The sequence below is a fragment of the Babylonia areolata genome, chromosome 27 (assembly GCF_041734735.1).
Source record: "Babylonia areolata isolate BAREFJ2019XMU chromosome 27, ASM4173473v1, whole genome shotgun sequence".
Classification (NCBI taxonomy): Eukaryota; Metazoa; Mollusca; class Gastropoda; order Neogastropoda; family Buccinidae; genus Babylonia; species Babylonia areolata.
The window spans coordinates 19,630,627-19,655,626 of record NC_134902.1 but is presented as its reverse complement, the minus strand read 5'-3'; the positions used below and the strand labels follow the sequence as shown (position 1 = coordinate 19,655,626).

At 46.1% G+C, this 25,000-nt stretch overlaps 1 protein-coding gene across 4 annotated transcripts in view; it reads right to left on the bottom strand.

Annotated features, from left to right (window-relative positions):
- The window catches only part of LOC143301473 (lactadherin-like), a 228,168-nt gene that overhangs the window by 89,380 nt on the left and 113,788 nt on the right, over positions 1 to 25,000 (bottom strand). For all 4 annotated transcript variants that reach the window (XM_076615783.1, XM_076615786.1, XM_076615785.1 and 1 more), the window contains one exon: positions 22,007 to 22,212. In XM_076615783.1, the coding sequence (XP_076471898.1) occupies positions 22,007 to 22,212 (206 nt within the window). The remainder of the gene's footprint in view (positions 1 to 22,006; positions 22,213 to 25,000) is intronic.

Below are 25,000 nucleotides of genomic sequence, written 5' to 3'. Positions count from 1 at the left end.
AGAATGGACTAACAAACATCCACAAACTATATGGCAACCATGAAGAGTTGTGTAGCAAACGATGTCATTCATCGCCAGATCTGGACCGGTGGTGTTGCTGTGAATGCCAAGACGACGACGAACAAGACGAAGAAAAAGGACATTTCAAGGAGGAGCAGGAGGAGGAGCAGGAGGAGATTTCAGAACAGTTGTGGACAAAAACAAACAACCCCCCCCAAAAAAAACAAAAAAACACAAAAAAACACAGAACATTTTGGCCTCATTGTCTGCCATGCCACGGTCCGTTACCAGACAGCTCTGACACATGTCTTCAGAATGGTATCACTCGGTGGACCAGCATGGGGACAAAAAGGATGAAGAGGGGTTGGAAGGAAACTGAAGTAGTCTGCAGGAAGGAAGTCTGTTAACAAAGACTGTCAGATCGTGGCAGTGTGGAAAGGAAAAGGGGAATCGGACAGAAAGATGGGAGTGAGTGTGTGTTTGAGTGTGCGCGCGCGTGCGTGCGTGTATGTGTGTACGCGCGCGAGCGCGCGCGCATGTATGAGAGAGAAGAGAGAGAGAGAGAGAGAGAGAGAGAGAGAGAGAGAGAGAGAGAGAACGATAAAAGGACAGGTAGTGGAGTCTTGAGTTGCATCGCTCTGTCAAGAGACATTTAGGGCGTGCTCGAACATGCAAATCGTGAGCGCGCGCACACAGACACACACACGCACACACAGACACACACACACACGAACACGACACCGAAGTTTATTTGTATTTGAAATCGAAACTTAAAGAAAATTGTAACAACAAAAAAAGGGGATATCTACTTTCCGAAAAGTTCACCCCGATTCTAGACAGAAAAAGCAGCCAACAAATATTTGTTGAAAATCACAACATTCGATGATATGTCGTTTAAGCATAAATACAATGACAGGGGAGTGGAATGAGCCCTTTCTTTTCCCCTCACCTCACCCCATCCTCACCAACATTCAAAAGAATCCAAACTTTCCAAAATTGATATAATTGTTGAAGACATGATTTATCAAACTTTTTAAACATTGAGATAGCAAAAGCAAATTATGAAACATGATTAACAATTTTTTGTGTGAAAAACATACGATATGATAGAAACACACGTCAATCTTCCATTTCAACAAAGTTAACAAAACGATGTTGGATATGAAACAATTTTTTTTCTTAGGATCTGATTTACTTCAACAACACACTTTATCGGCATAAACAGTTAGAAACGCAAAACCCCATCAACAAACTTCAATCTCATCAACGTTCAGGAATACGATCCTGGAAATATAACAAAGCATATCTGTACAGCAGCCACTTCTATCGAACCCTTAAGAGAAAAAAAAGGAAAACCTAAAACTTCACCATGCGCAGACGTTGAAATGAACAGCGATGCTGGCACCTGTATTTCCTTCTCCTCCAACCACGGCCAGTGCAGAGAGAATGGAGACGGAGACTGGGTCTCAAATTTCAGCGGACACGACTTTCGGACCTCGTCACAAAGCCACTGAATATCTTCGTCACGATGTCTACCACTGTCTGCAAAGGAAATGGATTCTTTCTGAAAACTAAACTTCAACCATTGTCTGTTCAGCCGAGACAGCCAGACGATAGTGTCCGCATGAACGGTGGCCTGGACAGTAATGTGCTGAAGTTTCGGACAGTGTGTGACCAGGTCAATGAGATCCTTGGCAACAGCACCCAGCACTTGGGGGACAAACAGTTGGAGGCTGGATAGGGTCTCGGTGTAACTCTGCAAAAACAGCAATGCAATGGACAACCAGCCTCCATTCGCATAAGGTATGCCACGTTCACTCATCATTCCAAATGTTCGAACGGGAGCGAAAGGAGGTGGTAGAACCTGAGAAAAGTCCGTACAATACACAATTCTGTCGCTCGCTAAGTAAACTTCTACCGCCATGTTGGGATGACGTGACAAGGTGTGACTACCTGTCCGCTGACGTTGGTTGTGATTGACATGACGTATCTGATGTGTAAATACTGCAGCTTCCGAACTGTGCCCAGAGCCAATAAAAGGTCATCAGATAGGAACTATGAGTGCAGAGTGAAATTTCGCAATGCAGAAAGATTCGCCACGAACAACATCACATCACCGCAAGGACCCCCTGTATGTGGGGAAGTGTACGAAAATAGGTTTAGATCTGTAAGGCTTCTGCGAAGTGGGGGTCTTTTCAACAGTTTCAAGAAGACCCATTCTCTGATTTCATTACACCGTAAGTCCCAGTACACAGTCAGTTTATGCAACGTGTTCAGCTGAGGTTGATCAAGCATGCTGTCGACAAGTCTTGAAAAGTTCAGCGTTCTTGTGGCCTTATGACAATCCCCAGTTGTACGTAAAAGAGTTAACTGGGACGCCACTGCCGGTTGGATTCGGCCATTATCCGAAGACACTCCTTACTCAGTTCAATGCATGGAGCACAATGACAGATATTAAGCTGAACTCTGGTAACGTAATGGCTGAAGTTATGCAGTGACTGTTTCTCCACCTTGTCCAACTCGACCAACGGCAAAGAACCCCTGTCAGGACTAGCAAGTGTAATGTCCAGATGTTCCCACAATTTGAAATTGTCACACAGCCACGACAGACGAGGGCACGTACAAGCCACAGCGAACCTGTCTCTGCCTTTCAGCATAAGAATTTTATCCCAGACCACATGTGGCAGAAGACTGTAGTTTGGCGAAGTGCTTCGTCCCCTTTGACGACGTCTCGTTTTTCTTTTTTCCCCCCTTTGCCCCAGATACACCATCATCTGCACCAGTTCCTTCAGCTGGGTCACATGGAGGCACTCCAACATCCATGCTTTCTTTGATGGCTGCTGGCTTTTCCTTTTTCCTTTTATAGGTCCCCTCTTCTGCTGGCCTTCACACGGTCATGCAACAACGCTGTTCTGACTGGTTACAATGTGCCCAACCATTTCATGTGTCGAGGGCAAGAGTTTCGTCGTACACACCTAAAGGGCAAATTACACACGTTAACATGACACACATTTCCCTGCTCTCGATATCGCAACATATAAATGTAAGCAAACACAAATTTCTATACGTATACATCCATTCCAATGAACATTTACAAAGGACCGAGTTCATTGGGCAAGGCAATACACTTCGGTGGGCCAGCAAAAAGCGGGTCTTGATGATCAGAAACTTCTGACATCAGTTGAAAAAGATACAGCTAAGTAACAAGATCCAATGGCCATACTAAAACAGCCTTCAAGGGATACAGTTGAAGGGAAACGGAGGGGGAAACGACTGAGAACACTGCAGAACAGGTGGGGAAACCCTTTTGCCGACACCTTGGTCTACTCTATAATGAACGGGCTGACAGGGCTGCAAGAAAATGTACAAAACACGAACAGGGAACCACATAATTTATGTGCCTCTGTACAATAGAGTTACCGATCACTGGAAAAAGCATTGTGAAGCAAATTCAGGGAAATATACCAGGAAAATGACAGTTTTAAATTATTGTATAACTGATTTTCAACGACTGGGAAACATACCAAGAAAGTGACATTTTAATTTGTAGTATAGTTAATATTCAATGACCGGAAACTATCCAATGAAATAGGTACAGTGACTTAATCAGATAAAGGCAAATTCAAGCATTATCAGACAGGATACAGCTGAATGCTTTAACTAGTTTTGGCAAAGATGTCAAAAGCATATAAGGAGAACATATTTCTAGCAAATACGTATTGTTTGAATATCAGAATCTAAAATCGTTTTTACCAAACTTTCCGGAAAGTTCTTGAAAATGTATTTTTGACAAAATCAAAACGTAACTTTTATTGCAGCAGGTTGCTGCATAGTCCAACAGGACATTTGTTATAGTTGTTTGATGTTAGATGTTTGACGTTTTGAAAATCACACAATTTGGTAATACATCGTTGTCGATGAAATGGAAGAAAAAAAGGGGGTTACACCTTTATAATCCCCTCCAAACGTCTTGCCAAAAACAAAAGGGAGAATCCAAATTTTTAAATACAACACACAATTTCAACCTTTTTTTCAAACAATGAGAAAAACAGGACCAAACAATAACCAAGTCTTTGTAAAAACAAAACATTAATAGGTTTGAGTGAAACTTATTTTGTTCTTATTGGGATGTGAGCGTGCGAAATGGAGGGGGTGGGGAGGAGAAGGGAGGGTGGAGGCAGAGAAGAGGGGTGGGGGGGTTCTGAGAGAGGTAGGATAGAGGCATGGAGGAGTTTGTGGGTTAGAGAAGGGAGGAAGGGATTATTTGTGTGTGTGTGTGTGTGTGTGTGTGTGTGTGTGTGTGTGTGTGTGTGTGTGTGTGTGTGTGCGCGCGCGCTTGCGTGAGAGTGAGTGCGTAAGAAATCAATGTCAACAGCGATGCTGGCAACTGTATCCCTTAGAAATTAAGTCTACCGGTGAGGTCTTACAAGAGCATGGCAGTTTCTTGTGATTTTCATTTTTCCTCCAATAATCACGATTCAAGTTGTGTGTCAAGGCGCCTTGCTCGTTCTGAAGCGGATCGAATAAAACTAGCGAGAGCTACATCCACAGACTGAACATGACTTCTTTTTTTATTTTTTTATAGAAAATCTACAAAAACTCGACCCACGCTATAAACAGGTAGCCTGGCTTGCTGTACCGTTTGTTGCCAATGCGATACAGACGGTGACTGTCTGGAATCACAACAGGAGGGGCCCTCAGCTCAAGGGCACATGACGTTTTGACCTTGTCACAAAGCAACTGAAAATCTTTGTCACGGGCGCGTGGTCGAAATTTGCTGTCAAGTAAACCAAATCTAAACGTCTTCCATTCTCTCTCCAGCTTAGACAGCCGGATGATGGTCTCCTCACGAACGATGCCACGGACAGTAATGTGCTGAAGCTGCTGACACATAGAGGCAAGGGCGATGAGTTCCTCCTCAGCTCTCATCAACTGGTTGGTGACAAACACTTGGAGGTTGGATAGGGTATTGGCGTAACGCTGCAAATACAGGAGCAGTATGTACAGCCAATCTTCGGTCTCATCCTTCAATTCATGTCTATACACGATTCGAAACGTTCGAATGGGAGCGGCACCTGGTGGCAGTGAAAAGTCCGCCCATTCCATGATTGAGGATACTAGGTCGACTTCTACCACCATGTTGGGATGACGAGAGGCCAGGTCTGACCACCTGTCCTCTGACGTTTCCGGTGCCCATGACAGATCGTATCTGATATTGAAACACTGAAGCTCGCGAACTTCCATCAGAGCATCTAAAAGCTCATCAGTCAGGAATTCGGAATGCAGAGTTAAATTTTGCAACGCGAAAAGATTACTTACAAACGGCTCCACATCTTCGTACTCAAGTCTATGTGGGGGGTCATTGTACGAAAACAAGTTTAGAATTTTAAGGCTTTCGCGAAGTGTGTGTATTAACGACAGTTGATAGAAGATTCGTCTTCCGACTTTGTAACACCGCATATCACAATACACAGTCAGTTCCTGCAACGTGTTCAGCTGAGGTTCATCAAGTAGGATGGACATCAGTACTGTCCAGTAATGGTAGAGTCTGCCCTCATCATATTGGCCAGATGTGAGGAAAAGCTTAAGCTGGTCAACACACCAACGCCTACTACAGTCATGCATAAACTGAAAAAACGCGTCACTCAGATCAACGCATGGTGCACAATGACAGAAATCGAGGTGAAGTTTGGTAGCGTAAGGGCTGCAGCAGCGCAGTAACCTTCTCCCGACATTGTCAAACTCGTCCGCCCCGCAGTCCCTGTATGGAGCAGACAGTGTAATGTCCAGATGTTTCCACAATATGGACCTTTGACACAAAATCCTAAGCCGACGGCACGTATCAGACACAGCAATTCTGCATCTGCCTTTCAGCTTGAGAAGAATGTCATCCCAGACCACAGCTGGCAGAAGACTGTAGTCTGGCGCAGTGCTTTGTTCCCTTTCACGTGTAGCAGTGCTTTGTTCCCTTTCACGTGTAGCAGTGCTTTGTTCCGTTTCACGTGTAGCAGTGCTTCGTCCCTTTTGACGACGTGTCCTGTTTTTCCTCCTCTTCGACCTAGATCCACCTCCAACTGCACCGCTCCCTCCTTCAGCTGGGTCACATGGAGGCACTCCCACATCCATGCTTTCTCTGGTGGCTGCTGGCTTTTTGTTTTGAAGGTCCCCTCTCCTGCTGGCCTTCACACAGTCATACAACAACGCTATTCTGGTTACAATGTGCCCAACCATTTCATGTTGTGTCGAGGGCAAGCGTGTCGTCGTACACACCTAAAGGACAAATTACACAACTTATTACATAGAACGTCTTTGCCCACATTCCCACATCCCAACATAGAAATGGAAGCAAACAAACGTCTGGTACGTGTACATCCATTTCTGCTATTCTTTAATGAATGAGTTAATTGGACAAGGCAATACACTTCGGTGGGCCAACAGAAACAAGGCGGGTCTTGATAAACTTTTTACTTCAGTGAACAGATATGGCTAAGTAACAAGATCCATTGGCCTTACTAAAACAGACCTCCTGGGAGCGGTTGATAAAGGGAGACGAAGTGGGAGGAGACGAAGGGGAGACGAAGGAAGGGGGAGACGAGGAAGGCGGAAACGAAGGTAGGGGGAAAAGGGGGAGACAAAAGGAGAGACGAAGAAAGGGGAGACGAATGGGAGACAAAAAGACGAAAGGGGAGATGAAAGGGGGAGACAAAAAGACGAAAGGGGAGACGAAAGGGGGACGAAAGGGAGACGAGGGGGAGACGAAAGGGAGACGAGGGGGAGACGAAAGGGAGACAAAAGGGGTGGAGACGAAGAAAGACAAAGGGGATACGAAGGGGAGACGAACGGGGGGACGAAGGAAGGGGGAGACGATAGGGAGACAGAGGAGACGAAGGAAAAGGGAGACAAAGGGGAGACAAAAGGGGGATACGAAGGGGAGACGAACGGGGGGGGATGAAGGAAGGGGGAGACGAAGGAAAGGGGAGACAAAGGGGAGACGAACGGGGGGGACGAAGGAAGGGGGAGACGATAGGGAGACAGAGGAGACGAAGGAAAAGGGAGACAAAGGGGGATACGAAGGGGAGACGAACGGGGGGGGATGAAGGAAGGGGGAGACGAAGGAAAGGGGAGACAAAGGGGAGACGAACGGGGGGGGATGAAGGAAAGGGGATACGAAGGGGAGACGAACGGGGGGGGATGAAGGAAGGGGGAGACGAAGGAAAGGGGAGACAAAGGGGAGACGAACGGGGGGGGATGAAGGAAGGGGGAGACAAAGGGGAGACGAACGGGGAGACAAAAGGGGAGACGAAGGGGAGACGAACGGGGGGGGATGAAGGAAGGGGATACGAAGGGGAGACGAACGGGGGGGGATGAAGGAAGGGGGAGACAAAGGGGAGACGAACGGGGGGGGATGAAGGAAAGGGGATACGAAGGGGAGACGAACGGGGGGGGATGAAGGAAGGGGATACGAAGGGGAGACGAACGGGGGGGGATGAAGGGGGAGACAAAGGGGAGACGAACAGGGGGGGATGAAGGAAAGGGGAGACAAAGGGGAGACGAACGGGGGGGGGATGAAGGAAGGGGGAGACGAAGGAAAGGGGAGACAAAGGGGAGACGAACGGGGGGGGATGAAGGAAGGGGGAGACAAAGGGGAGACGAAGGGGAGACGAACGGGGGGGGGATGAAGGAAGGGGGAGACGAAGGAAGGGGGAGACGTAGGGGTAGACGATAGGGAGACAAAGGGGAGACGAAGTGAAAATGAGGGAAAGTGGTATCAGACAAGAGAGAGCGAGGGGAGAAGGAAAACGGACAGAAGAGAAGGGATCTGGCTTACATCATCCTATGTCAGGAGACTGAAAGTTTGTACGTGACACCCCCCCCCCCACACACACACACTCACCATACCCCCACCCCCCGCCCCCGCCCCCCTTGTTCCCCTCCACACACACACACACACACATATAGAGGGTAGACGTGAAAGATTGCGCGTACATACATCAAAGTTTACTCGAGTTTGAAAAGGAAACGTTGAGAAAAATATACAGGGTAGGTGTGCCCAGCTGCGAACGATGCAGTCGGATGGGCCAGCTCAACGTGTGTATTACACAGATAACAGGTCTGATCGACGTGAAAAACTTAAAATTCCGGTGTGTATGCAGGTTAAGTGTGGCTTCCACGTAACAAGGCTCGCGTCAACCAACACCTGCAAACATGTTTGACTGAATGCAACTTGACTTGTTCCGACGTTTGAGGCCCCCTGCCAAGGGGGCCTGTTCATCGTTCTGCGAGTAAGACTATACACATAGCACCATGCGTGGCATAGTATGGAGGCTAAGCAAAATAAAGTATCGATCTATCTTGACATCTTGTTGACGGTTCAAAAAGAGCAGGAAACGTTGTCAGGGTGACCGTGAACCCTCGGCAACAAGTTCTCCACAGAACCCGTGAGGTGAATTACTTGTAACGGTAACGGTATCTTCTCAAGACAGCTCTGCTAGATGCCACAGAGTGACCATACATAAGTTCGTCACTTCGTTGTATGACCAGGCTCGGATGCTGTTTACATAATTATGTCAGCTGTGTGAGTAGAGATAAATAAACCCCAACACTTATCAATTAAGTGGGAATGAAAAAAATATTCTAAGATGAAACAAAGAATGACTACAGACGTGTAAAAATATAAGGAAACATTAAGTTGGTTTTGACTAATGTACTATTGTTTTTCCATAGTTTCCTTCCCTTTGTCTCACCCTAACACGTGCGCTAGTAAACACACACACACACACACAACTTGTCACTGTCCAGCCTTCTGCTGGCGATCCTTACGGCTGTAAGCCTGGTCCAGAGTGACCAGTGGCATGCTCTTTGCTATTCTGGCGACAGTCTCAAACCAGTTTTTTTTCAGTTTTCAGTAGCTCAAGGAGGCGTCACTGCGTTCGGACAAATCCATATACGCTACACCACATCTGCCAAGCAGGTGCCTGACCAGCAGCGTAACCCAACGCGCTTAGGCCTTGAGGAAAAAAAAGGAAAGGGAATAAATAGATACTTACATAAATAAATAAATAAATAATAATTATGATATAAAAAGGTAGTAGTAATAATATAAAAAATAATAAATAAATAAATAAGACAACAATGATGATAAGTAAGCAAATAAATGTAAAACATGAAGACATTCACACATGCACCCACACATGCATAACAGATATGCACCAAACCACAACATGGACAAAGCGCGAGAGGTATGAGCTTAAGGCGAGCGCTGGTTTGAGCAAAATGACCAGCAACGCAGCCGCTAACTTTTGAAATGTTTGTCCGAAAATAGTGAGACTCTTCTTTGTTATTGTTCTCCCTCGCGTTTGAAAGGCACACGAAGATTCTTTCCATATTTAATTTCAGGAAGAGATAAGAGTTATGCAGAAGGAGTGGAACTTTTTCCCAAAGTCGATAGATGCTCCCACTAACTTCTAGTTCAACATTCGGAGATTATATCAAAGAGAAGGAAGATTCAGTTTTCTCAAAGAGAGGGTTGAACGGAAGGAAATCTTAATATCCAGTTTTCCCCCTCCAGACAGAATGGTGTTCACAAGGCGTGGACGTTCACTTCAGTTACATAGAGGATATGTCGATATAGCCGAAATCTTTCCTTGACAGGGTTTCTTTCCCCACCCCCAAAACAATGTTTTAAAAAATCGTTATTTTTGGAAGAGTCTGACAAGAAATAAAATTCTAAATTCCAAACTTTCTTGTACATTCACTAATCTAGTAGTAGTTATAGTAGTAGTAACAGCATAATTAGCAGCACTAGTAGCAATAGTTGTAAAGAAACAGACGCGGCATCCAGCCAAGGCGCTTTGCTGATTTTGTGTCCAGCAACATCGTGGAGAGGTCAGGCAGGAAGAACGGAACAGAGTTCTTGTAGCAAGAACAGGACAATTTATACAAAAAAAAACACACCAAAAACACAAAAAACCCAAAAAAACAACTCGTTCTTCGTAAGAACAGCAGTAGACTGGAACAATCTAAACGACCAGCTGCTATAAAAGGGTGCAGGGCCACCATCAGTGGCAGCAGTATGCGCACTGTATAGAAAGCTACACAGCCAATCCCCCACCCCTCACCTCCACACCCTCCCCTTGTGTATATAGCCGACACTAGGCTCCCTCAACGCACCCCATCAAAGTTAAAGTACATGTCTGCATCACCAAGTATCCTGGGTCAAAAGGATTACTTGTGCAAGTAGTAGCACGGGACGTAATACACAGGCGTTTCGGATTCTGAGGCGTCCTTCCATACGTGTTCAGATTATTGTCTTCAGGGGTTAACACGGCCATGTCCACACTTCACCACTCCTGTGTGACTGGCGGAGTGAACGTACACTGTCGTCAACGCTACTCATTCCGTCTCAATGGGCATTGCCAACAACAGCGTAAATCTAGTTTCCTTTACTCGTCGATTTTTACTAGTGTCCAAACGTTTGTCAATTTTTTTTTAAAACATGTTATTGCAGGAAATGGTCGGCGTTGATAGATAAAAGTCTGGGATGTGGGAAACTATCAGCCAATAACTGATACAGAAAATATTTCGATATGGGAAACTATCAGCCAATAGCAACTGATACAGACAATATTTAGAGATGTGGGAAACTGTTAGACAATATCAACTGAGATACAGACAATTAGATATGGGAAACTACCAGCCAATATCAACTGATACAGACAATATTTAGAGATGTGGGAAACTTAGACAATATCAACTGAGATACAGACAATTAGAGGTATGGGAAACAGACAATATCAACTGATACAGACAATATTTAGACATATGGGAAACTGTTAAACAACTGAGATACAGATAATATTTAGAGATATGGGAAACTTAAACAATATCAACTGAGATACAGACAATATTTAGAGATATGGGAAACTGTCCGCCAATTTCAACCGAGATACAGAAAATAGAGATGTGAGAAACTATCCGGCAATTTCTACAGAGATACAGAAAATATTTAGAAATATGGGAAACTGTTAGACAATATCAACTGAGATACAGACAATATTTAGAGATATGGGAAACTGTCCGCCAATTTCAACCGAGATACAGAAAATATTTAGAGATGTGAGAAACTATCCGGCAATTTCTACAGAAATACAGAAAATATTTAGAAATATGGGAAACTGTTAGACAATATCAACTGAGACACAGACAATATTTAGAGATACGGGAAAATGTTAGACAATATCAACTGAGACACAGAAAATATTTAGAAATATGGGAAACTTAGACAATAACTGATACAGACAATATTTAGAGATATGGGAACCTATTCGCCTATTTCTACAGAAATACAGAAAATATTTAGAAATATGGGAAACTGTTAGACAATATCAACTGAGATACAGACAATATTTAGAGATACAGGAAACAGCAAAGATAAACTGAGTTACAGAAAAGAGTCTGAGGTTCACAAAATTGTCTGAGACAGAAATTTATCCGAGATACAGGAATTATGTCAGTCAAGATCAGGTGACATGCACAAAATAGTTTGAGATTTAAAAAGAAATTTTTTTAAAAGCAAAGAATCATCAATCGAGATCAGCGGAGACACAGAACATAGTCAAGAGAAAAAATAAAGCATGACAGCCATACATCTACCTAAGAGCTTGTGGCGTAGCAGGCCGGACGGGCTGTTTGACAAGAGCGGAGTCAGGACGACTGGTGGTGATGGTGGTGACACGGAGAGACCCTGCCGATTCACCAACAACTCACACCGCGTCTTCGTATACTCTCCCCTCTCGCGTTCCTACCTGTTTCGAGGTTTCTGGGCGTCACGAGCGACGCGTGCGCGCGCACACACGTATAAACACTCACATACATCGCGATATTCACTCACAGGGGCCCTGTGAACAGTTGGTCAAGAAAACTGGGGGTTGTTGTTGTTTTTTTCACGTGAAGCTGGCGAGAGCTGAGTACCCTGGTGCGTGCATCACGCGTTGTCCTAGTACGTGTTCAGCTCGCGTCATTGTCGCACAGCCGGTCTTCACTTTGATCGAGAAATGAGCCGATCAGCAGCTTTCTTGCACCATCAATCTGTTGCCGCTGTTCTTTTCACACACACACACACACACACATACACACATACACACACAGATATTTGTGTGTGTGTGTGTGTGTGTGTGTGTGTAGTTTTGGCTATTGTAGAATTTCGGCGAGTGTTTTAGCGCTGTTGTTTTCAGTGTGTGTGTGTGTGTGTGTGTGTGTGTGTGTGTGTGTGTGTGTGTGTGTGTGTCCTGTATTTCTTCAACAGAATGTTGCCAGAGGACAACATTTTTTATCGTTGCCAGGGGTTCTTTTCTAGTGCGCTAAGTGCACATGGGACCTCGGTTTTTGGTCTCGTCCGAATAGTGCCTAGACGCTCAGTTTGATTTTCCTGTCAAACCTGGCAGAAAGAGTGAGAGCGGGAATCGAACCCAGACCCTCACGAACACTGTCTGAATCTTTCTGCCACCTTCCTCCTCCAACAGCACGTCAGTATAACTGCACAGGGTTAATGATAAGGAATCGACCCGGGTTAACGCTGCGGTTGTGTTACCAACATCTGTTTTCTCTCTCTCCGTTTTATAATCGGGAGTAATGTGAAGGACTATGACTCTCAAACTAAGAAGCAAATTTGCGCTGGCTCTTAGAGCTGCAGCCTTAGGGGCCAGTTGGTCTTTGGGAATCACACCAACGCCGACTGTCCTGAAACCCTTTCGGCTGAGAGAGTGGGAATATAACTTGGGCAAGACACTCTCCACTATGATCGAATGCTAGCACAGATAGTCGGGCTAGCAGTTACCTCCTCTGCTGTTCTGATGGTCATTGTCGAAAACGACTGACTATCATACATCATATAATGACAAATGGAGAGGAATGGCTAGCGCTTCCAGCATAACCTTAGTATCTGTACAAAGTTAATTTGGGCTTTTCTTTCCTTTTCTTTTTTGTTTTGTTTTTAATCCATCCTATCGCGAGTCATGATAAGGCCTAGCGGCCAGCTGTCTATTCAGCGGTAAGCAAAGTGAACAACTGCTGACATCTTGTTCCTGGTGTGTTTAGTGACAATTAATGAATTTTTTTTTTAATTAAAAAAAAAAAGCGGGGAGGAGAGAGAAAGAGAGAGAGAGTACGTGAAAGGGAGAGTGGAAATGAAGTGGTTTGAAAGAGACAGACAGAGACAGAGACAAGGACAGAGAAAGAACAGAAAAAAAAGTAACTCCACAAAATAAAAGTAATGATTTTAATATTCACTGCTGCGTTCCAATCATTACCCAACAGTAATAAAAAAAATAAAAATAAAAATAAGAAATCCTGCTGGCAAATTCTAGGTCTCGGTGAGGTTTTTAAAGGACCTGAACGAACCACGAACGGTTCGATATCTTTAATCACCAGCCTATCGACTAGTTCTCTACTGTTCCAGCTGACACGATCAAACAAGCGATTGATATTAATGAATCAGAAACGAGCTCGCGTTGTAATGGAAAGGAAAAGACCAGCTTTGAACCGACCGAATTCCGTTCGTATTTCGACTTCGAGAAATATCGCAGTCACAAAATGATTATACACTACAAGAAAGATCGATAAAGAGATTGGAAGGACAGACAGAGAAGACGAGAGAGAAAGGGAGAGGGAGGGAGGGAGGGATAAGGGGGAGGGAGGCAGAGAGTGGGGCATGGGGGGGGGGAGTGATACAAAAAGAGTGAAAAGAGAAAGAAGGGGGACAGGGAAAGAGATAGAGAGAGAGAGAGAGAGAGAGAGAAAGAGAGACAGACAGACACACACACACACACACACACACACACACACAGAGAGAGAGAGAGAGAGAGAGAGAGAGAGAGAGAGAGAGAGAGAGAGACAGAGGATACATAAAATGAGAGAGAGAGGGAGAGAGAGGGAGAGACAGTGGGAGGACGGAAGGTACAGGTGGTGGGTGTCGTCTTAAAAAGAAAGACAGTCAAACTGAAACGGTTTGCACAGGTGTGTCTTTGCCGAAGCCACTGCCCGAAGTGGGTCCACCACCACCCCTCCCCCTTCTTCGTTGCTGGCTCTACGGAACACTTTGAACTCCAGTACCTTCTCAATGGTACCATACACTCAAGTCTTTCAGTCTCAAATCACAGCCAGGGCTTTACGATATGAAGACAGGCACACACACAAAAAAAAGAAAAAAAAAAAAAAGCCCCCAACAAAACAGACAAGGAGCTGGCGTCAACGAACTCACTCACCTCAAAAGCTGTGTTGTGACTACAAAACAAAAGTGGACCAGATCTACGTTTTCCAACAAAACAAGCAACGCACACCTATAAGCTCCAGACAACAGAAGGAAAATAAAAGTGTTAAAAAAAGAGATCATTTTCGCCTCCCCAAACAACACCGAGTTTATCCCTGTCCCCTGCCCCCATTCTCTCTCCCCATTAAATTCATGATAATTAGAAGACTGAGGAAACAACACGTCAAAGCTATGTACTACTACGTTTCTGCAGGCGTTTCTTGTCAAACGAAAATATTTGTAACTGCATTTTACGGGTGTTTGTTAAATTCTTTCAGTTTCTTCTTCTTCTTTCTTCTTCGTCGTCGTCGTCGTTCGTGGGCTGCAACTCCCACGTTCAATAGTATGTACACGAGAGGGCTTTTACGTGTATGCCGGTTTTTACCCTGCCATACAGGCAGCCATACTCCGTTTTCGGGGGTCTTTCAGTATGGATGATTATTGTAAAATTCTTTTCAGTTTCAATCACAATTACGCCCCCTTCCCGCTCACTCCACCAAAATTGTGTACTCGTTCATTTCATAGACTGTGGCACAGTTTGTTGTTTAACCGTTGGTAGTTGACTCTCTGTTCGATAGTTAATAACTTTTCATAGTTCACTTTTTGTCGACAGTTAACCCTTGACAGTTAACCATGTATTTGACAGGTTAACATTTAACATCACACTGTGTGATAGTTAACTTTTCTTTATTTCTGTGATAAAGCCTTCAGAAGCTGTCCTTTCCGTTGGGCGTAGTCCTCGATGCGACCAGCTTGCAAACCCCCCACCCCTCCACGCCCATCCACACCCAACCCCCACCCCTCACTTCCCCACCCCTCCTTCCCTGTAGACAGCTGGTGTTGGGACTTTGCAACCGGACGTGGCTGCACACGGGGACAAATCGTAACAAGAGAGGCAAGGTTCAAGTCTCACTTGTGATACACTTTAAAAAAAAATCCAAGCTTTTTATGTATTGAGTATAATTTCAAAATGTAATGTTTAAGATGAGAAAGATCAGTTTAAAGCGAATTAAGTCCCCTACCATTAATTACAGAGTAATTTCCCTTTTTTACTATCTGCACTAAAACGTTTGCAAAATAAATAAAACTTCCATACTAAGCAAAAGAAGTTCCTGTGAACCAAAAATGATAATAATGACTGCTCTTGTTGTTGGGTCAGAATATCAGATCAAAGTGCCAAGTTTAGAGAACACAAAAAATATAAATATAACAGTAAATGCAGTTTGCATATAATTAGGCTTCATTATTTATTTTTTTGTGCCCATCCCAGAGGTGCAATATTGTTTTAAACAAGATGACTGGAAAGAACTGAATTTTTCCTATTTTTATGCCTAATTTGGTGTCAACTGACAAAGTATTTGCAGAGAAAATACCAATGTTAAAGTTTACCACGGACACACAGACACACACAGAGACAACCGAACACCGGGTTAAAACATAGACTCACTTTCTTTACACAAGTGAGTCAATGAAAACAGATCGTTAACTATTACTACCCTACTCGGCTAGATTTCTATACACTTTGGGGTCAGTTATTGTTTTGTGCAATTTGTCTTATTTGAAATGAGATGCTGTTGTATTCAGATGATGCTCTAAAAGCAGCATTGTTTTCGCTTTACTTACTTACAAGTTCGTTATGTACTGTGTATACACATTACATTGTCGCCATGTATTGTTTGCATTTTGCCCATTTTTTGTATTTGTATTGCTTTTTATCACAACAGATTTCTCTGTGTGAAATTCGGGCTGCTCTCCCCAGGGAGAGCGCGTCGCTATACTACAGCGCCACCCATTTTTTTGTATTTTTTCCTGCGTGCAGTTTTATTTGTTTTTTCCTATCGAAGTAGATTTTTCTCCAGAATTTTGCCAGGAACAACCCTTTTGTTGCCGTGGGTTCTTTTACGTGCGCGAAGTGCATGCTGCACACGGGACCTCGGTTTATCGTCTCATCCGAATGACTAGCGCCCAGACCACCACTCAAGGTCTAGTGGAGGGGGAGAAAATATCGGCGGCTGAGCCGTGATTCGAACCAGCGCGCTCAGATTTTCTCGCTTCCTAGTCGGACGCGTTACCTCTAGGCCATCACTCCACATTTTTTCCCCGTGTGCCCCCATAAAGACTGTTTGAAATAAAATCTTGACTTGGTACACACGTTAGCGCTACACGCTGCAATTTCTGACCAAGTCTAAAATTCTACAGGACAGAAACCTATTCAGAAACAGCAGCAGCAGCATACACCCTCCCCCCCTCCTAACCCCCTCTCTGTCAACACAAAGCAGCCGTTAACGACATCTTCTCCACGATTTCCCTGCCCCCCCTTCCCCCCCCCTTTTTTTGGGGGTGGGGTGGGGGGGGGGGGGGGGTGAGGGTTTATGATTGATCGGTATGCGAAAGCCAGGGCAAAGTTACATCCAAAACCTCTCGTCTTACATGAAAATAACCCCGAGGTGGGAGAAGGGAGGAAGGAATTTGGAGGTCCTATTCATGTTGCTCTTTTGGCCATGTTGGTCTCGTGTCCTTGATTTAAAGTGAATTAGGCAAAATTACTCGACTGACAGGGCCCCGCTATAGGATTCAGCAAGACTATCCGTCTTTTGACATGTGAGAAAACCCCGTAAGTGGAAGAACTTTGGAGGCCTTGTCTCTCCTCCCTGAAATAAATCTTTGTTCGGTTTCTGAGTGACGTGACTGTTGTCACGGGTGATGATAGTGGTGGTGCTGGTAGTGGTGTTGTATCGGTGACAGGGAAAAGAAAGCTTCACGTGTCTAGTACCATGATGTGGTGTGCAGTTAGTTGTACGAATCGTGTCGGTTTGCTGTTCGCACTGGTTCGACTTTCAGAGAGAGAGAGGGACACAGAGAGAGAGAGAAAGAACGAGGGATACCGAGAGAGAGAGAACGAGGGAGACCGAGAGAGTGAGAAAGAGCGAGTGAGTGAGAGAGCGAGAGAGTGAGAGAGAGCGAGTGAGAGAGAGAGCGCGAGTATGTGTGCGTGCGTGTGTGTGTACGCGCGTGCGTGCGTTTATGTGTGTGTATGTGTGTGTGTGTGTGTGTGTGCGTGTGTGTGTGTGTGTGTGCGCGCGCGCGCGCGCTCTCGTACGTGTGTGTGTGTGTGTGTGTGTGTGTGTGTGTGTGTGTGTGTGTGTGCGCGCGCGCGTTTGTGTGTTCATGTACTCATACACAGTCTTCAGTGCAGTGGAAAACAGAAGAACCACGTTGAAATAAGACGATCAAAACCAACAACGAACTATACATCAAAACAATAAGTATCCCAAACCACCCTGTAACAACCACCACCTCCGCAACCCCAACGTTCTCAGTGAAAGCAGTTGCCACCATACTGCTGCCACGGGAGCGAAGAATGTCTCCAACTCTTCTGCTTCTTCCTCTTCTTCTGTTTCCTTCTCCTCCTCTTCCTCTTCTTCTGTTTCCTTCTCCTCCTCTTCTTATGTTTCCTTCTTCTCCTCCTCTTGTTTCCTTCTCCTCCTCTGCTTCATTCTCCTCTTCTCCTTCTGCTTCCTTCTCCTCCTCTTCTCGTTCTGCTTCCTTCTTTTCGTCCTCTTCCTCTTCTTCTTCTGCTTTTTTTCTCCTCCTCCTCTTTTGCTTCCTTCTCCTCCTCTTCTTCTTCTTCTGTTTCCTCCTCCTCCTCTCCTTCTTCTGCTTCCTTCTCCTCCTCTTCTCCCTTCTCCTCCCCTTCTTCTGTTTCCTCCTCCTCCTCTCCTTCTTCTGCTTCCTTCTCCTCCTCTTCTCCCTTCTCCTCCCCTTCTTCTGTTTCCTCCTCCTCCTTCTCTTCTCCTGCTTCCTTCTCCTCCTCTTCTCCTTCTGCTTCCTTCTCCCCTTCTTCTCCTTCTGTTTCCTTCTCCTCCTCCTCTTCTTGTTCCTTCTCCTCGTCCTCTTCTTCTACTTCTTCTTCCTCCTCCTCCTTGTCCTCTTGTTGATGTTGTTGTTGTCGTCGTCGTCGTCGTCGTCGTTGTTGTTGTTCATATCCTTCTTCTTGAACTTCTTCTTCTTCCTCTTGAACTTCTTCTTCACCTTCTTCTTCTCCTTCTTCACCACTGCCTCACCAGAACCCCCCTCCCTCCTGGGCTGTCATGCGATCCAGTGGGAAGTGCCAGCCAGTGCCGTTGGCCCATTGTGGTTGTACTGTGAAAGGCATGGGGGACAGGTCGCCCCGTCGTGGGTTGCGGAATGCCAGGGGTGGGGGGGGGGGGGGATCGGAGGCACCAGGGGGTCCAGGGAGCACCAGGGGGTGCCGGGGGTGGTGTGGGGGGGAAGGGGGAAAGGGAGGGTTTTATACTGGCTCCGTCCTGTGTCGAGAGCCGGACTCGGGGGAAGGCAGCAGGTGATATGAAAAACGGTAAACCGATACCTCACTGGTATTTCTTCTCTTGTCTCACTCTGTTGGTCGGACTCTCCATTATGCTTCTCTCTCTCTTCTCTTCTGTCTGTCTCTCTTCTCTTCTGTCTCTTCTCTCTCTATCTCTCCCTCTCTGTCTGTCTCTTTGTGTGTTTCTCTCTACTCTTCTCTATTTCTCTCTCTTTCTCTCTTCTCTCTCTCTTCTCTGTCTCTCTCTCTCACATTTTTTCTCCCTCTATCTCTTTCTCTCTTCTCTGTCTCTCTCCTCTCTCTCTGTACCTCTCTCTATCGTTCTCTGTTCTCCCCTTATCTATCCGTTCTTACTCTCTCTGTCTCTCTCTCTCTCTCCCTCTCTGTCTGTCTGTCTATCTGTCTCTGTCTCTCTCCATCTCTCTCAAATCTTAATCCTTGAATAAAAACGTTTTGAGTTCTGAGTTCTCTCTCTCTCTCTCCGCCTCTCTTTCTCTGTCCCTCACCACAAGACTTCGCACGTCTGCGATCCAGATTAATTCTAAGCTAGCAAAAGGTGTCCTTTTAATATCATGATCGTGAAACAGGAACCTGGCTATCGTATCGTTTTGTGGTCTGGCGTCGTTTTGGAGAGCTTAAGGCAGTTCGGCGCGTAAGGACTGCGTCCGTGCACTATTTCACTTCCCACGCTGGGTTATGGGCGAACAGTTCTCCAGTGTCACACACACACACACACACACACACACACACAAACACACACACACACACACGTACATGGTAAACTGTTAAAAGTTTCCTCGAATGAAGTCAATTAATACTTATGAAATAAAAGGTACACAGCACATATTTGAAGGGTACACATAATGCCAAAAGACTGCCAGAAAGGAAAAGCAAGTCATAAAACGTAGCGACGGTATATTACCGAGAAAGGCAACGATCGAGAGAGAAAATATTAATTAACCATAGGCGTTGTACGAAAACACTGGTGCCAATTCCTGTGAGCCTAGAGAGCGAGAGAGAGAGAGAGAGAGAGAGAGAGAGAGAGAGAGAGAGAGAGAGAGAGAAAGAAAGAAAGAAAGACAGACAGAAAAGAGAGAACAAGGACATGAACAATTTGTTATTCCACAGGCCTCCGACCCCTAGAACAAGTAAAATGCCTAACAAGGAAAACGAAGAGAGAGAGAGACAGAGATAGAGAGAGAGAGGGGGGCAGACAGACAGATAGACAGACAGACAGAGACAGACAGATAGACAGACAGACAGAGACAGAGAGAAGGCGGAGAAGGAGATATGCTCCCACAAAAAAAAACAAAAAACTTGTTGAATTTTCCCCGTGGTGGAGAGAGTTTGCAGTGAGTCAGCTGACGGTGTTAACTCAAAGTCTCCTGTTACGTTCTTTTGCCCTCGAGGCTCGACAAACGAAGATTACTGTCGTGCCTCTCCCGAGAGGGGGGGCTGGGAGGGGGAGGGGGGGGAGCAGGGGACACCACCACACAACACCACGGTCAAGAAGGCAAACACTGGCTCCCTTCGATCTGGCGAGATATGGTTCGATCTCGCTGACTGACGTCATCAGTCTCGAGGAGTGGGGAGGAGGGGGGGACGACCTGTGACTGTGTCACTGAAGCAATACAAGCCCCCCCCTGCCCCCCGCCCCCCTTACCCCACCCTCGCGCGCGAATCAGTATCGTGCGACGTTTGTTTTGGTCACGGAGTATAATTATTCTCATGATCACGCTCTAGCGACGTAGGTAATACTTCGCACGTGAGTGAGAACTGGCGGAAGATTTTTTTTATTTTTTTTTATTTTTATTTTTTTTAGCCAGAGCATAATTCATCATAAACAAGACGGGGGGTGGGGCTGGGTGGGTGGGTGCGGGGTGGGGGAATGATCCTTGTATTAGCACGTCGCAAAATTCTCCAGTTTCTGATAAAAGTTAAGTTCAGAGTGAAAGCCATGTTGTGCACGTCGTCTCAAATCTGAACCTCTTCTTCTGCGTTCACTCGTATGCACACGTATGACCGTTTTTACCCCGCCATGTATGCAGCCATACTCCGTTTTCGGGGGTGTGCATGCTGGGTATGTTCTTGTTTCCATAACCCACCGAACCCTGACATGGATTACAGGATCTTTAACGTGCGTATTTGATCTTCTGCTTGCATATACACACGAAGGGGGTTCAGGCACTAGCAGGTCTGCACATATACTGACCTGGGAGATCGTAAAAATCTCCACCCTTTACCCACCAGGCGCCGTCACCGTGATTCGAACCCGGGACCCTCAGATTGACAGTCCAACGCTTTAACCACTCGGCTATTGCGCCCGTCTCAAATCTGAACCGAACCTCTATAGTAGCAACGTATCAATCACCCTCATTCTCATTCATCAACACGGACCTCCACAGCAACAACAAAACCACCCGCATCCACTAGCAATATACTATGACAAAAAAAAGAAAAAAAAAAAGAAAAGAAAAATCCCAGATTTTGTGGCTTTTTTTCCCCCCCATACTCTGCTCTCACGCTGACAACACTTTCCATCTGCTTCCGCTTCCATGATTCCGGGGAGGGGTGGGGGGTAGGGGGGGCAAGGGGGGGGGGTTCGTTTCAAGGTCTGCTGTGTCGGCAGATGCGCAGTACACTGTCATTGGTGAGCATAATTATATGGTGCAGCGTATACGGATTTGTCCGAACGCAGTGACGCCTCCTTGAGAAAATGAACTCAACTGAACTTGGGGAGGGGGTCCTGGGGGGTGGGGGTGGGGGGACTGAAGGCGGTTCTACACTGGAGGGGGGACACTCACTCACTCTGGCTCCCCGACCAAGCGATTATTGTTGAAAGTATGGGGCTGCGAATGTTGAATTATAACAGAACAGGCATCAATGAACACCACCAACGGCACCAGAGCAGGATCTCGTCTGGTGAGTGGCCTCCTGGTGGTCACCGAACACTGAAAACTTCCTGCAGGCTCTGCCCTGGTGGTGAAGAGACTTCGGGAGACGAACCGCGCGCCATCACCACCACCACCATCACCACCACCACAATCATCATCACCACCATCAACACCACCATCACCACCACAATCATCATTATCGTCATCACCACCATCACTACCAGCACCACCATCACACCCCCACCACCACCACCACCATCATCAGCAGCACCATCAGCACCACCACCACCACCTCGATCACCACCACCGTTTTTATCGAAAAAGCGTCCTTCTATCCACCTCCATCACTGTCACCACCACCTGCACCACCACAATAATCATCATCACCACCATCACCACCACCACCACCACCAACATCATCGTCTCCACAGAAAGGCCTCATCCACCCCCACCCCTTCCCCCACCCCCAAAACCACTCACCCGTGCCGCTACGCCCAGGTCCACCTGCAGCCACTCGGAGGGAGACTTGTACTTGGCACACCAGCCGAACTTGTTGGGCAGGTAGACCCGCGCGTACTTCTCGTGGCAGCGCCGGTCCCACTCCTGCGGGTAGGTGGACGACGCCGTGATCTGCCAGTCCTTCACCGCGCCCGTGATCATGCCCAGCGGCCCGTTCGTCTTGCACACTGTAATGATAATAATGATAAATGTTAATAATGATAATGATGATTATAATGATGATGATGGATACACTATCCAGAAAAAACCTGCTCTTGGTGATTTATATAAAAAAAAAACACAACTTTTGTTTACATTACGCATTACATCAATGTTACGTACGTACACACACGAAAATGTGACCAACAAACCAAACACACACACACACACACACACACACACACACTGCACACACGCATTTTAACGTACTGTATGTGTACACAGCAGCTGCCTACCACACATACGCACACACAGACACCAACAAAAGCACAATTTCACAAACAGACGAACGTGTGAACAGCGCGCGCGCGCGCGCGCACACACACACACACACGCACACACACACACACACACATATATATATATACACTTTCATACACTTTCATGTAATTATGTTCATATACATATGTATACACACACATTCAAGCACAGCTCACACAAAGAAGTCAACCTGCCACAACTTTATTTATTGCTGAGGGAAGAGGTGAGTTTTGAGACCAGATCTGAAAGATGCAAGGGAGTCAGAATGACGGAGGTTATCAGGGAGCTTGTTCCACGTCTTTGGCGATTGAAAAGAAAACGATCTGTGTCCATAGGTCTTACTTATGACGTGAGGTATCCTTAGAAGTCGAGTATCAGAGGAAGAATGGAGCTGGCGGGACGGAGTACAGACATGGAGGAGTTCAGAAATATACTTTGGGCTAGATTCGTTGACTGCAGAAAAGGTCAGAGTGGATAACTTATAGTCTATTCAATCAGAAACGGGCAACCAGTGGAGAGACCGAAGGAAAGTAAAAAGATAGGGTTCCACTATATTGTCAGAACTGGAAGAAAAAAAAGGGGTCTTCCGTTTTATTTGCCTGAAGAAGAGCCTGTGGCTCGACGGGTAAGTTGATTTCATGTAAGTCGAGTATTAACAAGATTCTTTTAAGTCTTCTTATTCTTCTTCATCGTTCGCGGGTTCCAACTCCCATGTTCACTCTTTTGAACACGAGTGGGCTTTTACGTATATGACCGGTTTTTACTCCGCCATATAGGCAGCCATACTCCGTTTTCGGGTGTATTCTTTTAGCCTACCTCTTACCGGTCTTCTTCGTGGCCAGAAAAGTCCCTTTCGTATCCTGTGAGTGAGTGTGTGGAGGGCTGTGGGTTTGAGGTTGGAGTTGGAGGATTTGAGCATGCAGGTGTATTGCGTGTAGGTTTTTGGTAAGCATGATTATGTCATTGTGCTTTTCAGTGTAAACGTTAAGCTTTTGTTGTTGTTGTTGTTGTTGTTGTATCATCAGACTGAGCGAACCAAATGTCTTTTTATCATCCTGAAAAGTTCCTCTTCATTGGGTTACCCACCATACCCCAGAAAGGACACCCCTTTATAATGATTATTCATGGGGAAACAAAGGTTCCTCTTTTTATTCGGTGTACATGTGGATTATGATTATGATGGTTATCATCATCATCGTTGTTGTTATTGCTGTTGATTGGTTCAGAGCCCAGCCAAGCACCACACAGCCCCGGCGTTACAAGGGGTAAGAACTCGTCTTGAAATAAACCACTAAAAAAAACCCCCAGAAACATGTCAAACGACGAAAGAGAGAGAGAGAGAGAGAGAGAGAGAGAGAGAGAGAGACAAACAGAGAGAGAGAGAGAGACAGACAGACAGACAGACAGAAACAACCACACATATTGCACGCGCACAAACCAGTAAAACAGAAACATGTCAAACGACGAGAGAGAGACAGACAGAGAGACAGACAGAGAGAGAGAGTCAGAGAGAGAGAGGGAGAGAGAGAGAGAGTGAGAGACAGACAGACAGACAGACAGACAGAAACAACCACACATATTGCACGCGCACAAACCAGTAAAACAGAAACATGTCAAACGACGAGAGAGAGACAGACAGAGAGACAGACAGAGGGAGAGTCAGAGAGAGAGACAGACAGACAGACACACAGACAGACAGACAGACAGACAGAGATAGTGTAAGACAGACAGACAGAGAAACAACCACACACAGATTGCACGCGCCCCACACGCCCGTGTGCCGTCCAATCTCTTGTCAACCAGATCTGCACGTGCTCCCAGTATCAAACCCTTCAGGGCCTGAACGTTAGAAAAGAAGGGGGGGGGGGGGGGGGGAGTGGAAGAGAGAGAGAGGAGGGGGAGAGAGCGGGAAGAGAGAGGGAGGGGGAGATAGACAGAGAGAGGAGGGGGGACAGAGAGAGAAATAGGGAAGGAGAGAGACAGAGAGAGGCAGAGACAGAGGCACAGAGAGAGACAGGGATACAGAGACAGACAGACAGACACAGACAGAAAGAGAGAGAGAGAGAGAGAGAGAGAGAGGACAGAGAGAGAGAGAAGGAGGTAGGGAGAGAGACAGACAGAAAGCCACCCAGACCTCAAAGTTCCCTTCTACCAACACTACAGAATCAAACCCACCCTTGTTATTTATGGCTCAACAGACCGTAAAAGAAAAGCCCAAAAGGCCATCACACCGAAGCTTTTCATCTAAAGAGTAAGTAAAGGGGCGGGGGGCTGAACGGAAAAGGCGAAGGGGACAGATTACAGATGGACAGACACTGAGCAGAAGGAAGGACTGATAGGCTGGCTGAGTGAGTGAGTGAGTGAGTGAGTGAGGACCTGCTTGTTGAGCAGAGAAAGGAAAAGCAAAGGACGATGATGGGGAAGACGGAAGGGGGGTGGGGGAGACTACGCCCCGGAACCTTAACCCTTTCATCGCCAGTCAATTTCGAGTGCGAA